This window comes from Parasteatoda tepidariorum, chromosome 2 (genome assembly GCF_982258835.1).
Source record: "Parasteatoda tepidariorum strain Cologne lab strain chromosome 2, Ptep-v5.0, whole genome shotgun sequence".
NCBI lineage: Eukaryota > Metazoa > Arthropoda > Arachnida > Araneae > Theridiidae > Parasteatoda > Parasteatoda tepidariorum.
In genome coordinates, this window is record NC_141756.1 from 60,410,758 (window position 1) to 60,427,106 (window position 16,349).

General features: G+C 26.4%; 1 protein-coding gene across 1 annotated transcript in view; it reads left to right on the forward strand.

Moving 5' to 3' along the window:
• LOC107453343 (phospholipid-transporting ATPase ABCA3) overlaps positions 1–16,349 on the forward strand; it is a 54,980-nt gene that overhangs the window by 36,555 nt on the left and 2,076 nt on the right. The window contains exon 19 of the mRNA XM_087156589.1: positions 15,050–15,223. Coding sequence (XP_087012715.1) covers positions 15,050–15,223 — 174 coding nt within the window. The remainder of the gene's footprint in view (positions 1–15,049; positions 15,224–16,349) is intronic.

Here is a 16,349-nt window from a genome sequence, read left to right on the forward strand (position 1 = left end):
TAAAGTAGGATTCTTCATCAATGAATTTTATTAAAGAGAAATAAAATATTTGAATGTTCCAAACGCATACAGGGAATAGTTATTCCAATTTATTTCAAAAATAGTAGATTTTTTATTAGGACATGGAAGAAGGTAAATCCGTTGTAATTTTAAACTTTAATTTAGCAAAAGAGTGTTTCACAATTCATGAAAAATCTTAAATCTAATTTATGTAAATTATTTTTTAAAACTTAATTTTTTAAAAAAAAGCTTACTGTTGGTTTCAAATATTTGCTATCAACTTATGGAACTTAAATGTTCATTGTTTTATATATTTTTAACGTTTTCTTGCAAAAAGGAACGTAAATTTATAAAGTGATTTTATTCATCGTAATCTCATTGTAACATTCTCATCGTAGGAGAATTGATAAATTTAAATTATGTTATTCCTTTCGTGGACTGCAAGTCGCATGCATAATATCATATTATAGTTGCATTTTATTCAGTTGCAAAGGTTATCAATTATTATTGAACAATTTATACTTAAGCTCAAGTTTAATTCAGTTTTAGATTAATTTTACAAAAAAAGGCTTTAATTCCATTAAGTGGAATTATTTAGTTCTTAAATTAATATATAAACAATTAAACACAAGTACTAATTTTAAAATTAAAGTACTTAGTATAAAGTACACAGTACTTAGTATTAAGTTAATTAATTTAAAGTACTAATTTTTTTTATTAAAAAAAATATTTTATTATCTATTTTAAACATAAAAATTCGTTTTCTAAGTATGAACGAGAGTGTTATGAGTATTAACAGGAAAATAATTCAAAACTGCATGTTATAACTTATAATTATTTATAATTTTTAAAAGTATTGGTATATTTCATAATTAAACGATATTTTTTTGGCACATTTAAAGCAAAAATAAGCCCTTTTTTTAACATTATGAATTTAAGAAAGCACTATGTCGCTGTTGGAGTTTTGAAATCATAATTCTTTTTATTCAGCTACTTAAATTTTAAATGTTTTTTTTATATTTATTTTTTGAAACTTATATTTTACAGCTGCGGAAAACAGCCAAATTTGGTAATTTTTTATTCAAGCGTTATTCACAGGCCATGGATAGATGATTGGTAGTTTACTTCGTAATTTACCTGCAGGACATACATTGTTCAAATTTTCAAGGATGTTGTTAAAAAAGTTTAAAAAAAAGAGTAAATATTAAAAGCGCTCTGCTTAATCAAAAACACTTGAAATAGCAATAAAAAAGATAAAAAATTAAGATTGCTTAAATAACTCAAATACAGATTACCGTACCTTTTATTTTGAAAATCCTCAATACTTTGTTTCTCATCAGAAACATATTGAACTATTCCAGGTTCCCCAGAACCTCCAACATCATATGTCACTCTAAAATTATAAAGAAACATAATGGATTTCAATATAATTTTCTATGCATAAATTTTAGAAATGTAATAAATTTTCATTATTTTTTAATTATAAAGTGCTTAGTAATTTTGAAACCAAAGAGTTAACTTTAAACGTATTCTAAAATTCAACAATGAGTTTTTTTTCATGGAATAATATTTTAGTTTTAATATACCAGTTGGAAAGTTTCAATATGTGTGTGAGTAATTAGCGCAAGTATATATAAGTTTTGCTTAAATAAAACTTTAAAATTGAATCTACTAAAATGCTTTAGCCAGAAATTCTAGAGTAAAAATAAGTAAATACTCTAGCAATGCCAAATGTTTTTATACTAAGAATAGCATTAGTTTCCTTCCCAGAATATAAATTTTTTGATGTTTTCTGTTACACCTTCCTCATTAGTAATTAGTTGGATTTTAATAGATTTTTATATTTCTTCTTTGCTAAAATTTATAATCCCTAATGAGTATACTCTTTCAATCTACTCTATGAATATGGATTTAAAAATTGCATACTAAGGGCTATCATTACAGAGCACCAAGTGAGTTAATTGGTAAGAGTGTAGTCTTTGAAAACCTTCGAAATACCATTCATTATTTATCAAATTTTTTTACATAAATTTTTTTTGGCATATATCATAGCTTGTTTTTCTATTTATCTATATGAAAAAAACAGAGTGGGTCGAAAAGTACAAAACTAAATAAAAATGTAATAAGTTGTTTCTCAACACCGGTTTAATTTATTTAAAGGAAAGGCAACATGTTGAAATTCAGATACAATTTAATTTTTTTTTGTGTCTGTTAAATTTGAATTGAAAATATTGGCATTCAAATTATTCTTGAAAACTACAAAACTTAACATATTACTTAGTCTTAACAAACAGAAACTAACAGAATCACCAGTTTTTTTGTTAAGAATCTATCAAAATAAAATAAATTTAAGGCTTGCTAATAACCCCTCCCCAAATTTATTATTCTTTGATATTTTTATTGCTAAACAGAATTTAAAATTGTATAAATAAAAAATCATAACTTATGTAAATGAAAAATAAATTTTATGTTCTAGAAGGGATTTTTCCTATAAAATTGAAAGTATGTTGTTAAATGATATCATAGTCAATTAGATGTATAATTATTTAAATATAGTAGATTGAAACTCGCATGATAATTTATTGAATAATTTTTTTTTCTAAAATATTTGTCTTTCTGAAAATTATAGCATATTTTTTAAGATTTAAATCTTGAAAAGTATTTTAAATTAAAAAAAAAGAATAAAAATAAATTTATAGGTATCCTTTTGTTTTTTCAAACATAGGTCACGAAACATTTTTACTTAAATACCAAAAAAAAATCAATCTGAATACAAATTAGCATACCTAATATTTTCACAATTCTCTAGAGTCAGATTTTGAACTACAAAATCCCCTATACATTCAGATTCAACGTAGAATCCGTATTCGTCACTTTTCACAACTTGGTCACCACTAAAATTATAAGAAGTCATTTTTCACGTATCAGCATGATTTATAATACATAGATGAATATAATTTCAATATTTAACTAGATGAAGAATAGGGATATGTATTTTATATGAATTTCAACAGTACTTAGCATTCTAACCTCCTCAATGTTATTTTTTCCGTATGTATATAAATTTGTAAGTACTATAAAATCTTTATCTTTTTAATTTATAAAATAAATTTACTGTTATCTTATAAAAAATTATTGACTACAACCGTTGTTATTTTAAGATTTGTTAAAAGTAGAGTTATTTAAAACATTTGAGATAGTTTTAATATTCAAAAATATATGCTGTTGTGATTATTAAGATATATTTATGGAAGTCAAAATGTTAAACATTTATTTTGAAAAATATATTATTTTATAATAGATTTATGTAATTCTAACAGACAAGTAATATTATGAAGGGAATTTAAAAATTCTAAGTATACTTAATTTAAATATAAATTTGCGTACCCAATATTTTCCTCATTCTCATAAGCTGGATTTAACCCAACATAACTTTCCTCAACATCAGACTCAAAATTAAATCCATATTCAATATTCTCACTTGTCTGAGTCTGAGAAACAAAATCATCCTTGCAATCAGCCTCAACATAATATCCAAAATCATCATATTTCACATCAATTTCAACACTAAAATAATAATACGTCATGGCTTACTTTTTCGGCATGATTCATAATACACAGATGTATACTTTTTAATGTATAATACTTATAAAAACTGGTGAATATTTTCATGTAAAAGGTGTAAGTGTTTACAATCGAATTATTCAAAAATACACTATTGAATAATACTTAAGGTGTTATATTATGCATGCAATGATTTAATTTATTCAAATAACTAAGATAAAAATTTCAATAATATTTGTAAAATTCTGCTTAGTAATAAAATTATTAAAATTTATCTTTTATGCTTTTTAAAAAATAAAGTTAAATACGCAAAAAGTTGTCAATTTCATCTATTTAGTTTTTTTATTATTTAATTATCGTTTATTTTGTTTAACATTTTAATGTTAATAGGCAAATAAATTTATTTTTCAGACGTATTTCATATTTATTTATATCTGAACTTTGTAATTTAATAAAAGAGGCCTTGAAGTTAGTTCGAGGATTTAATTAGTTCTTTTAATAAATGTATGAACATTAAAAAATATATATGTGTTAATCTCCTGCTCTACTATATTTTGCTAATAATGGAGCCTCTTCTATATCTTTAATTAGTAAAAAGATGTACCATAATTTGCAAACCTGTCTGTTTGTGAAATCACCAGCTGCATATTTAAAAATATCGTAAAATAAAAAAAAATTAAAATTTTTACCATAAAAGTAAAAATTCCGTCGATGATTACTTATAAGATCGTAATTTGGACGTTAATCATTACAGTTCAATAATTTTAAAAAGTGAGTTTCTGTAAAATTGCAACTTGGTGTTTATAAGTATGAGTTTCAATAGTTTTATGCGCAATTGTAAGTATTTAAAATAGCAAAAAGCAACAAATATACCAAAAATACTAACTAAAAAATCGAAGAACATTTAATTTAAAGAAAAATTAGCATACCTGATGCTTTTAACAACCTCATCTCCTAATGGTTGGGCCGATATGCATTCAACAATTTCCGGTTCCTCAGAACCTCCAAAATCAATTTCCACAATCCTAAAATAAGCATAAAGTGAACCTTAATAAATTTCTATGAATGTATAATTTCAAATAACTTAAAGTATGCCTGGTTCTTTTTATTTAAAGAAAATAGTTGGCAATCAATTAAAAAAATCATCCTTAAAAATAAGTTTTTTTCAGTGTTCTTTTAAGTTCTTCACATTTTAATTAAATTGATATTTTTGATATGCTTTATTACGTTAGGCGAGATGATTTTGCATTTTTTAAAAAAAAGATTGTTATGTTTTACCTTGCTTGTTAATTAGTGAATAAATGTGAAAATTTACTCATCGACTCTTAGAAAGAATAGTTACAAATTACTATTTAAACAAGACGAAAAATAGCTATCAAAATCTAACGGATCATTATCTATGTGTAAATTTAGATTGAAAACATTGATATCAGTTGGATTGCTTGAATAATCTTGGGTGTTTTCTAGTTAATTTATTTTAAATCCTTTTTCTTTCTTCCATCATTACTTCACTTCTCCTTCTTCGGTAGTAATTTTTTACAGCTCAAATGGTATAAGTATTAGTTTGTAATCCCAAACATTTAAACTTCTTTGTTTAATTTTTTTACAAGAATTTTAATAGCCTACATTGAACTCCTAAATACTCGGCATATTTAAAATGAATAATTGTGAATTAAATACTTTTATAAAATTATTTCTGATTAAAAGCAGTTTTATAATAAAATCTTCCTTTAATGTTTTACTTGTTTGGTTTTGTCATATTTTGTTGAAAATATAGATTGTATTACAATGACCACCCCGATTATGACAGACCAAAATGTATATGAATAGAAACGTATGCACAACCCAAAAGTTTGCTAGCGCACACAGAGAAAAATATTCTTGCAAAATTACCGTACTGTGTGCTAATGACAATTCTGATAAGAAGAGATCAGCATATTATGGTAATAAAAATCAAAATGTATACTGTATTAAAGCCATTCATTTGGTACATTTTCTCCTTATATGGTAATGAATCAACGGAAAATGTAGTTTTTGAAAATATAGTTCTTATTCTCACACATTTGGTAAAAAATGAAACATTAAGAAGCTAATTTTACCGGATCAATCATTTTTGAATCATGGTTTAAGATGTTACCTCATCTATCAAATTATAACAAATATTATTGTTAATTTAACAAATATCTTTACTAAAGCGGTTTGTTTTAAACTTCCAAGATTTTTTGTGTTCCCATAGATCCACGGATATAATAAATCTCTCCATATTCCGGTAATTTTGGCGATAATTTTTCCTCAGTGCCGTTTGTTTTGGTCTTTTTCAATTTCGTGCCTATATATTTATAATCTTAATTTGTGCTCTTTTTTAGGGAATTCAGAGTATTCATGATTATATCATACTTAGCGACTTGAAAAATATATACTTACTCATTGATTGTCTCATCCTCACTTTCAGAATCATCATAATCATCCTCTTGAGCTAAATATAATTTCACAGTTAGAAAAATTCAACTTTTACCATTTTAAAAAAATATAATATAATCTAAATTTTAAAAAGAAGATATCAGTTATTTTGAAAATTCGTTTCAAGGACTTGTATTATTTTAATTTTGCAACATTTTAAAAATTGCAGCTGTTATTTATTACAAATATGAAAATTATAAAAATAACTTCAACTTGCATGTTTGTCGTAATTTTATTTCAAATTTAGTGGTTATTCATTTATAATTGCATATTTTGCAATACAAACAAGTTTAAATAAAAAAAAAGCTTTTTACCTTTTGTCTATTCTGAAAAATTGGACTTTTTTTTATCTTGCTTAAATGCCTATAATACTATAAACTATAATACTTTATACTTTACTTTAAATACTATGATATTTTAAATGCTACAAATTTTTCACAGTATTAAAAACTGGCTTATGATATATAATAAAAATAGCAGCAGCACAGTTTTTTCAAGTTATCATAACATTAATTGCCGCTTTTCATAAAAAGTAGTATTCAATAGATTATGTAAAAAATTAAAAATCTATTGAATGAAATATTTTTGAAAAATACTTTATTCTATTGCTTCTTCTAGTTCCCTCCATTTCTCCTTTGATATCACCCACTTATTTTGACAGAAGCCAAAAAAGACTTTAGCAAGGTCTTTTTAGAAAAAATTTGGTTACGTTATGAAAAATTGTTATCGTTTAATTGCGCCCCTCACAATTGCAAAACAGTTTAAAGGGAAGGCTGATTTTTAACAAATTATTTTGTCGTATAACGGACCATTTAAAAACTATTATATCTTAAAGATGGAACCTTCACACTTTTTTTAAAATTTCAAAATCACCTTTTATTACAAAATTCTAATAAAATTAAAAACTATTTATGAAGAATTCCAATAAAAACAATAAAGAGGCAAAAAATAAAAGAGAGGTAGAAATAATAAGTTTTATTACGGAGCATAAGCTGCAAATACATAGAACCTAAAATAAATAAAATATACAAAGGAAACAAGGAAAAAATATTTTTAAAGAGAAATTATTAATAAATAAAATTGTCTGTAAAAGTATTTAAAAAATTAAAAATTTAAGAGTTAGAAAACAAAATAAGGGGAAAATATAATCTCGTATTATCTCACATGATTGTAATTGAAAAAAAGGATTCTTTCTAATATATATAGCCTTCTAATATTACTATAGCCAAAGGAAAATATATCAATTCAATATATTATGACACTTAGTGCCAGTAACATTTCGTAATTGATAATTTTTATTATGGTCTTGCTATTAGCATTTGAAATTTTGTTTTCTTAGAAAAAGTATAAATCTCTTCACTGAGTTTTGCCAACCGAAAATTCAATAAATTGCATGACTGATAATATTGGAATAAATATAAGAAAGTATAGGCTTACGCATAGGCCGAGGATACTTCATCATCTGGTCTAACCAATGATTAATAATCGCTTGTCTATGCAAAGGAAATTTCTTCCTGTGCATTCGCCAGAAAGGCATGAAAGTTTGGTGATATAAATCACTCATAATAGCACTTTTTTAAAGCTTTTCAAAATCGCCGTCAAATTGACAACATACACTGAGTATAGCTCAAAAAAGAATGATCAACAAATGGTTTTTAAAAGATTTCATTTCTGTTTTCAACAATTAACTTTTATCGGTAACAATGCTTAACAATCAAACTTTTTATATATTTTCCAACTATTTCATTCCTTGTATTGTTATAAATATACTCTAAGAATCATTTTTTTGTATTTGATTATTTAAATGAAATGTAAAAATTACATTGTTGAGGGAAGAAAGAAACCAAACTATTACATTAATCTTTTCAATATTGATTTCTTAGTGAACTGAAATTTATAAAAAAAATAATTACACTTTTTGTAAGAACCTATATAAGAATTTATAGCAAAAAAATAGATAAAATATTCAGAAACTAGCACACATAATTTTTTTAAATAACTTTTTTTAATTTACTCTTGTGCAAAAGATACTAATATCTCGAAGGAATAAGGCTATTGTCACTAACTCTATATATGAAACATTTTTATTTATATTAAACATTTTTATCGATAGCTTAATTTTCGTTTGCATTTAGAGAACATCTTGTACCACGAAACACTTAAAAAATGGTTATATTTAGTTTAGTTAAGCAAATAATTAAAAAAATACAGAAGTAACTTCAAATGTTATCAAAACCAGTTTACTCGGCAGGGTAGAGAACAAAAGTTTTATAGCAATTTAAATGATCTGGTTTACTAATGCATCCGAATACCAAACGCTCTTAAGGATTAAAAAGCGAAGTCTATCAGCATAGGTTTAATCAGTTTCCATCCATTATATTGTTGAAAAATTGTCGTATCACTTTTTAAATGTAGTAGGGTAAACCAACCAGTGAAGGAACACTACCCAGTGAAGGAACATTTCATATATATTGATTAAAAATAGGAATTTGAAAGTGTTTTTTTTAGATTGATTGGTAACAATAGCTTACTGCCAAACAATAGGAAGTCATCTAGCAATATTTTGGATTACCTGGTCAAATAGACTTCTCTGGAAAAAAATTTGAATTTGTTATTATCTCTACAGCACCTTGTTTCGTTGAAAAAATTATAAGGTGATTGTTTGTATTTATATGTTTGAAGTGGAATTAATTGCATGTAGTAGTCTTATTTTTCTCACTGTGAAAAAGAGAATTCAAAATATAGTTATTGAAGTTACGTTTTATTTTTTTTAAAGCACCATAGCATGATCAAGTACTGAGATAAGGGAGTGTTTATTCACTGGATCACCAAACGATGAAAAACCAGTAAAGGAACACTTTTCTCCCAGTTAATGAAAATAAAAGAAATTTTTTAATTTTCTTGTACTTTTAGTCATATTATACATCAAAATTCCGTTTAAAAGACAAGAAACAACTTCTAACCAGTGAAGAAACAGGCATGTTCTTTCACTGGGAATACTTCCAGTGAATGAACAGTAATGTGTGAAATATGATTTTACATGACTCTAGGACAAGTAATTCTGCTATATAGAGGACAACCGAAATTTTGTTAAAAATTGTATGAATAATTCCTGAAATAATTTCAGTTTAAAATGTTAGTTTAATAGCTTAATTTATGAAAAAATTATAATTTATATTTATTAATGGGGTGTGTAGTTACATCAAATGTTAGGCAACTTAATAAACTATGTTCACAAATCGAAAACTAATTAAATATAATCATAATAATTTGAATAGAACATTTTTTCGCAGGCTTTTGCACCAAGAACTCCTAATAAGCTATCATTATAGGACAGCAACGTGATTATATAATTTATAAAAACTACTTTACAATGTTAGAATTTAGAAGCAAGCTCCTCAACAAAAAACAGAGTTAAACAGAAACGATACTCAATTTCTTCAGAAGCTTGAGAGGAAAATTGCTCAAGATATGTTTTAATAGTAACGCATGTAAATTTTTAACGCAGCATTGACTGAAGAGTCTAATATCGAAGATATCCAAGAGCCTGTAATTTTTCAATATGGAGGAAGCATGTATTAAAAGAAGACCACTTGGTTAAGTCAAACTTAGGAACTGAAGCTAGTATTGATAATGAATGCATCTTAGATATTGAATTTGAAATGAGTCCTCATGCTGATCCTCTCTTAGTTGAAAAAAGAAATGATTCTATAAGTAAAATCAGTACTTCTAAAGATCCTCTAGATAGATATAAGTCAACAAGAGATGGATTTGCCTGAAACTTCAAGACACCTTTCCCCTGTCTATTTTCGAGAAAGGCATTCTAGAAAGTTGCTGAAAAATCAGAAGAAGTTTGGAAGAACCATTCACATTGGCCAAATATTGATGATAAAAAGAAAGGTCAAATAAGAAGAAAAACGAATAAATTACCTAACTTCAGAGAAATGGCAAAAATTTCAAGAGGCTGAAAGACCTAAAAAAAGTTGAAACAAGAGAACATGGAAAAGAAAAAGAAAGAAAAAATACTTAAAAAAGACAAAAAGCTTCAAGAAATAAGAGGAAAAAGAGTAAACAAAAAGGTGATAAAATAATAATGATAATAAACAGCATCGGATGACACAATGATTTAGATTTGACTGTCAAATTATAAGAAAAAATTATTTTTTTTTATTTATTTTGTATTTAACATCACTTTAATTTCCAGTTCATGATTACAGAGAAAATTTAGCATTTTACAAGTACTTGTATGTCATAATTTCACAAATAGTCTTGTTTTTATATATTTGTATGGCTAAAAAATTCATAAAGAGCATTAAAAAATAACCAAAATAAAGTGTTCCTTTACTGGGCAATTTTGTGTTCCTTCACTGGTAAGAGCTGTTCCTTCACTGGGTCTTCTTACTACTTGTTATTTGAACCTCCAAAACTTCAAAACAATATTATGTAAGTTCTCTACAATTTTTTTGCATAGTTTGCAATTAGTAACAAATATGTTGACACTGTCATTTAACTGAAATTACGAATTTTGAAATTAATATGATTTTTTAAAAGGCAAGCGAGGCTTAAGTGTTCCTTCACTGGTTAGTTTACCCTATATGTCTTTTTGCTTTGCCTTATTAGTTAGTTCATATGTAAAAAAAATTTTTTTGTCAACAAAACCTAACTTTTTGATGAAAATATTGAAATTTTAAACGTTATAAATGCAAACAGCAGTTAGAAATTTTCCTCTTGTGAAAAATACTATTACAAATTGTATTTAAAATTTAATTTTTTTATTTTTTAAAAATTTAATATCATATTTGAAATTTTATGTAACAAAATTGAGGTTTCTGGATCCAAAAGTGATTTTGTTAAAATCCCACAAGCCTTTTTGCAGTTTTAACTTTAAACTAATTTAACTATTCCTGATTGCCGAAAATTATGTTAAATCAAGCAACCAGAGTCTTAGCGGAAAATTCTTCGATTTATGTAAAAGATAAAACTTTTAATGATTTATACTCCTACATTATTGTTTTAACGTTAAATCTTGGTAAATTTATCGCGATAATTTTATATTCATTAGCAATATGAAAATTGTATTTAAAAATATTAAATGAAAGTTTTTTCTTGCGATTTTGCTTAATAGTATGTGTTTCCTTTCAGCTTATAAAAACATTGAATTTTAAATTTTTCGATAGATTTTACTATTTTATTTTGAATATTACAAGTAAAATCCTTATTTCTTGAAATTCTTAAGAAATAAGGATTAAATAAGGATGGTTCAGATTTTCTAGAATTACAAAGTGTTTGTGACACCGGCTCTCGTGTATGATTGTTTAGAAAAAACACAAATTTAATTTTTTTAGGTGTTGCGCCCAATACACAATATTCATTAGTGATGAAAAGGATATCATTTGCTTCATTAAATATTCTATTAATTTTAATTAGTGCTTTAAGAATAGGTTTATTAAATTTGTTTATAACCTGCTAAGAGACACCAAATCTCGTCGAAAATAAAAAATTTTAAAAATTTTAATTGTTTTCTGCCGGAAAATCTGTAAATTTGCTTAATGTTTAATAATAGGCTTATCTTTGGTTAAAATCACAGTAAATTTACTACACAAAATAGTAAGAATTTTTAAAAAAAATTACATAGCTCCTAAGTACTAATGTTAATCGTGAATTTAAATAAGTAAAAATAAGTCATTCAAAAAATGGGTCATATTGGCAATCAAAGTCATATTGGCAGCTTCAAAATTTATTTTAATATAGTAACTGATTATAAAGACATTGATAAAATACAAATATTGCTTATTACATTCAAAAAGGGCGGTAATATTTAATATTCTTTAGATATTAAAATAAAACAGTTTTTGAAACGAACTTAGTTAAGAACTCAATGAAATAAAATCATTAAACAATGTTATTGAAAATATTTTAAGTATAAACTAATAAATGTATCGAGAGTACTAGGCAGTCATTGGAACTCCTTATAAAATAGTATAAATTAAAGCTCATTTTCTCATAATTACGATGGAAATAAAATTGAACCTTTGATTCTTTAAAATTTTTACCCACTTCAGCTTCTTAGACAAAGCGCGAAGTGGAAGGGGACCAGTTGAAAACCCATTTATAGCTGTGAGGAAAATTAGTTAGGAAAGCTCACGTGCTAATTTAGGAATTGGGACAGCATTTTATATAGTATTTTCCATCGTTAATCTTTCAATGTCAGAACTACCGGTGGCCTGTTTATATATGGCCCGGTCCCTTCTAAAGCTATTTGTTCTGCAACTTTTGCAAACAAATATTTTCTTCACTCGAACAATGACATAAGCATTTGAGTTTTGAAATCCTGTCTTGCTTCCTCTTTTCATTCTTTTTTTCATTTTGTCATAAAAGAAAGATGCATTTAAATTCGCCACGTTTTGATATCCAATTGTCACTTACGAAAAAAAAATTGTCAAAGTTATTTATCACTCCCTTTGTACAACCAATACATTTTCACGTTAAAATCATTGCAATCTTGTATCTTCAGACCTCGTTCATTTTTATTCATTTTCGACATAAGAAATTGTATAATTGAGCTCATTTTTTTCTATACTTTTTCTAAAATATAAAGCAAATATTTTAAGTTAAGTTAAATTTTTAATATTCGAAAGAAATTCCGATAAAAAAATTAAAAAATAATGATTTTTTCCAACTTCCCATTCGGTAAAATTAGGGCACTTAGAAAGTTCGTAAATTGCTTAAAACTTCAATAATTATACTTATTGTACTGTTGCTTAATAAAATACAAATTAGACTTTAAATTACAGTCTTTATTTTAAAGAAAATTCAATTGATATCCTCTATCAGTTTTAATATTTTCAACTTATCCAAAAATTAAGTCCTTGAAAAGCAATAATTAATGAATCTATTATTTATAACAATACAATTATAGTATATCATATAATTGTATTAAAAATGTAGAAAGTATTGAAAGTTCCTGTAAAACTTCAAATAAAACATTATACAATGACTAATTTTTTTAGAAATAACAATGATTGAATAATTATTTATTCTTTTTAATGCCAGATACAGACGGCTAAAAAAAAAGATATCACCCTGAATAACTCTCTTTCTAATAATCGAATTTTCACAAACTAAGTGTCAATCTTAATGGCTCCTGGGGGTGACCTCAACTATGCTAATTAATTAATACAAAAACGTACTTTAACTGAATAAACATATATTAATTTTTACTTATTTCGAACCCTGACCCTGGACCTTCGAAAAATTTAGGTCGTAAATAGGGTCGCAATAAAGATTTATATTTGGCGATAGTCCATGAAAATGGCCAAGTAAAGTCGCCATAGCAAATGAATATTTTAAGATAACCCTCTCCTGACCAAACTATGGGGACCATGTTTTCCAGATTGCGGCTTTTGAAGGTTAAAATTCCAAATATGTGGAAAAAATATATGTTTATTTAGAGAAAGTACGTTTTTGTGTCCAATTTAGTAACTTAATTAAAAGTTTGCTCCAAATAATTTGCAGATTCAAGGTCACCCCAAGAACCATTAAGATTGACACTTAGTACATGAAAATCCAATCATTAAAACGAAAGTTATTCAGGGTGATATTTTTTTTCTTTTTTTTCCGGCTTATTGAACATAAGAAAATTACTTGATAGTACAATAGAATAATGCCAAGTGATGCTAAATACATTTTATATTTATTATAATGTGATGATCCACAAGAAACGACTTTTGCTTACTTCAATAAAATAAAGTCACCAAAAAGAGCTGCAAGTAATATTAAATTAAAAAAACATTGAAATTATATCAGCTATACTAATTGAAAAACTTACTGGAAGATCCAGGTAAGGGGCATCTTCAGAACGAAAAAAAAGTTTCATCTAAACTATTTTATTACCTCGTTTATTAAAAGATGAGACTAATAATTCTTGGTTTCATTTTATTTACTACTGAATGATTTGAAATAAAAATCATGCAAATATACAAAAAACTGATGTGATTAGTTATGTTAAGATTTAAGTGAAGGCAAAAACAGTTCTGTTATATTAAACAGACCCATATTGATGCAACCACTTTTTGTTATTTTCTCTGATTCATTAATTCCCCTTAAAATGTCATTTAACTGGTTCATCCAGTAAGCTCTTTAATTGTGTCAGTATATCCCTTTCAGTTTTACGCATGATTTCGTAGTGTTTCTCAGAACTGGTTTTTTGATTCTTTACTTAATTTTTATTCGCTCCGAGCGAAGAACGGGTATTCAGCTAGTATAATGTAATGTGATGTGTTTAATTTAATGTGTATAATGTAATGTAATGTGCATAATTTAATGTAATGTAATGTGATGCGTACAATGTGCATGATGTAATGTAATGTGTACAATGTAATGTAATGTGACGTGATGTGTATAATGTGCATGATGTAATGTAATGTGTATAATGTGCATGATGTAATGTAATGTGCATAATGTAATGCATATATTATAATGTGTATAATATAATGTATATAATGTAATTTAATATATAATATCATATAAAGGGCCAAAAAGAAAAAAATGGGACAGGAAAATTTTGAGAAAGGAAACATAAGCTGAGAAATTCAGTCGTAATTTGTTTTTTTATAAGTGATGACCCAATTTTTTAAATGCCTATTAACGAATTAAGAAGAAAACATTTTAAACTATGCATTGAATAACCTTACTTTTTTGCAAGAAATTTTTTTGTTAGACTTCTTGTGATTCAACACTTACTTTATGATTTAGGAAAAATATTCTGATAACATTTTGTTACGTAAAGTATTTCGAGTGTTATAAGACACTTAAACTCAAAAAAGTATAAAATGAAACATTTAACAAACATTAATAAAAGCAAATATCAGATATTTTTTAGTTCAGATGAAACTTATCGAAACTAATAGTCAAAGTTTAGATTTTGTGTTCTTTTTGTACCTTAAATTGCCCTATCATAATTATAAATTTGTTGTAAGTATCGTAAAGTAAATCAATTCCCTTTTCTTATTTTTTCAAATGCCAGTGGTGGAAGTAAACGAAAACTCTCTGTGGGCCTGGCCCTGATTGGGTCACCTCCACTGATTTTGCTGGATGAACCAACAGCTGGCGTTGATCCAGTGTCAAGAAGAAAAATCTGGAACATATTGGCTCAAGCAAGGAATCATTCAAAAGCAGCCGTTATATTGACAACACACAGGTACGACATCGATGCATATTTTAGTTTTAACATATTGCAATTTTATTTCACTTTAAGCAGTTTATAGGAACGTTCTATATAACACAATATGAAGACTAAACTATATCACCTTTGTATTTAACATCTAAATTTTGAAAATATTGACTATCAAGATTATAATATATTTCTTTGTTTCGTCACGTTTTGCTTTTGTTCCTCTGGTAGGAAAAAAAATGTGCGAGAAAATCAAATGGAATTTGTTTCTGATGGATTTATCCTGCCTTGAGAAAAAATGTTTACTGTTTTGCAGTGAAGTAAACACATCCGGGCATTACTTGCCCACTCGTATAACGATTCTTCTTTTTCAAGTACCAGGATGAGCTTACAAAATACCATAAGTGTCTTTCGTTATCTCTTACAGATTGATGAAATTTAATCCTTAATCTTGATGAGGCGTTCTAAAATTTTGACCACTCTCCTGGCTATTGGGGCCATATTTCTCACATTGCGACCTCCCCCCTTCATTGAGGGTCAGAAATCCTAATTCGCTGAAAAAAGGCTGAGAAATATGTGTCCGATTTTTGCAAGTTAAGATATCGTGTGCTCTAATTAATTAATATATTTAATCCTTTGCTTACCGGCTGGTACAACTCATGATCCAGAATATCAGCTGCTATCATGCGCCGTAGGGAAAAGGTTAAGGTGCGACTTTCGAACCATTAACATTCTGTCTTTAAGACCTTCAGAACGTGAAGGAGAAGGAAGCGTTTTCTCAGCCCCAGACGCTCCGCATTTATACGTACTAAAGAATAGTTTTTCGTACTAGGAAGTAGGTATAGGTACTATTAAGAAAAGTTATACGAGAGTATAGTACGAAATCAGAAAGGTTCGTTTCATATATGATGCCGTTTGCCGTAAAGGGTTAATTAAGCATTAGCTTAATGCTTAATTAACCATGAGTGGGTTAATTAAGCATTATTAATGTGCGTCATCAGACGAAATATATATAGTAATTATCATAAATAACATTTAAGAAGTTATGAGATTTTATCGAATTCATTAGTTTAACTATTTTACTTATTTCATTTGATAATAGAATTTTATTCTGTTTTTTTATATATTTTTTAAAATTATTAATTCTGAAAGT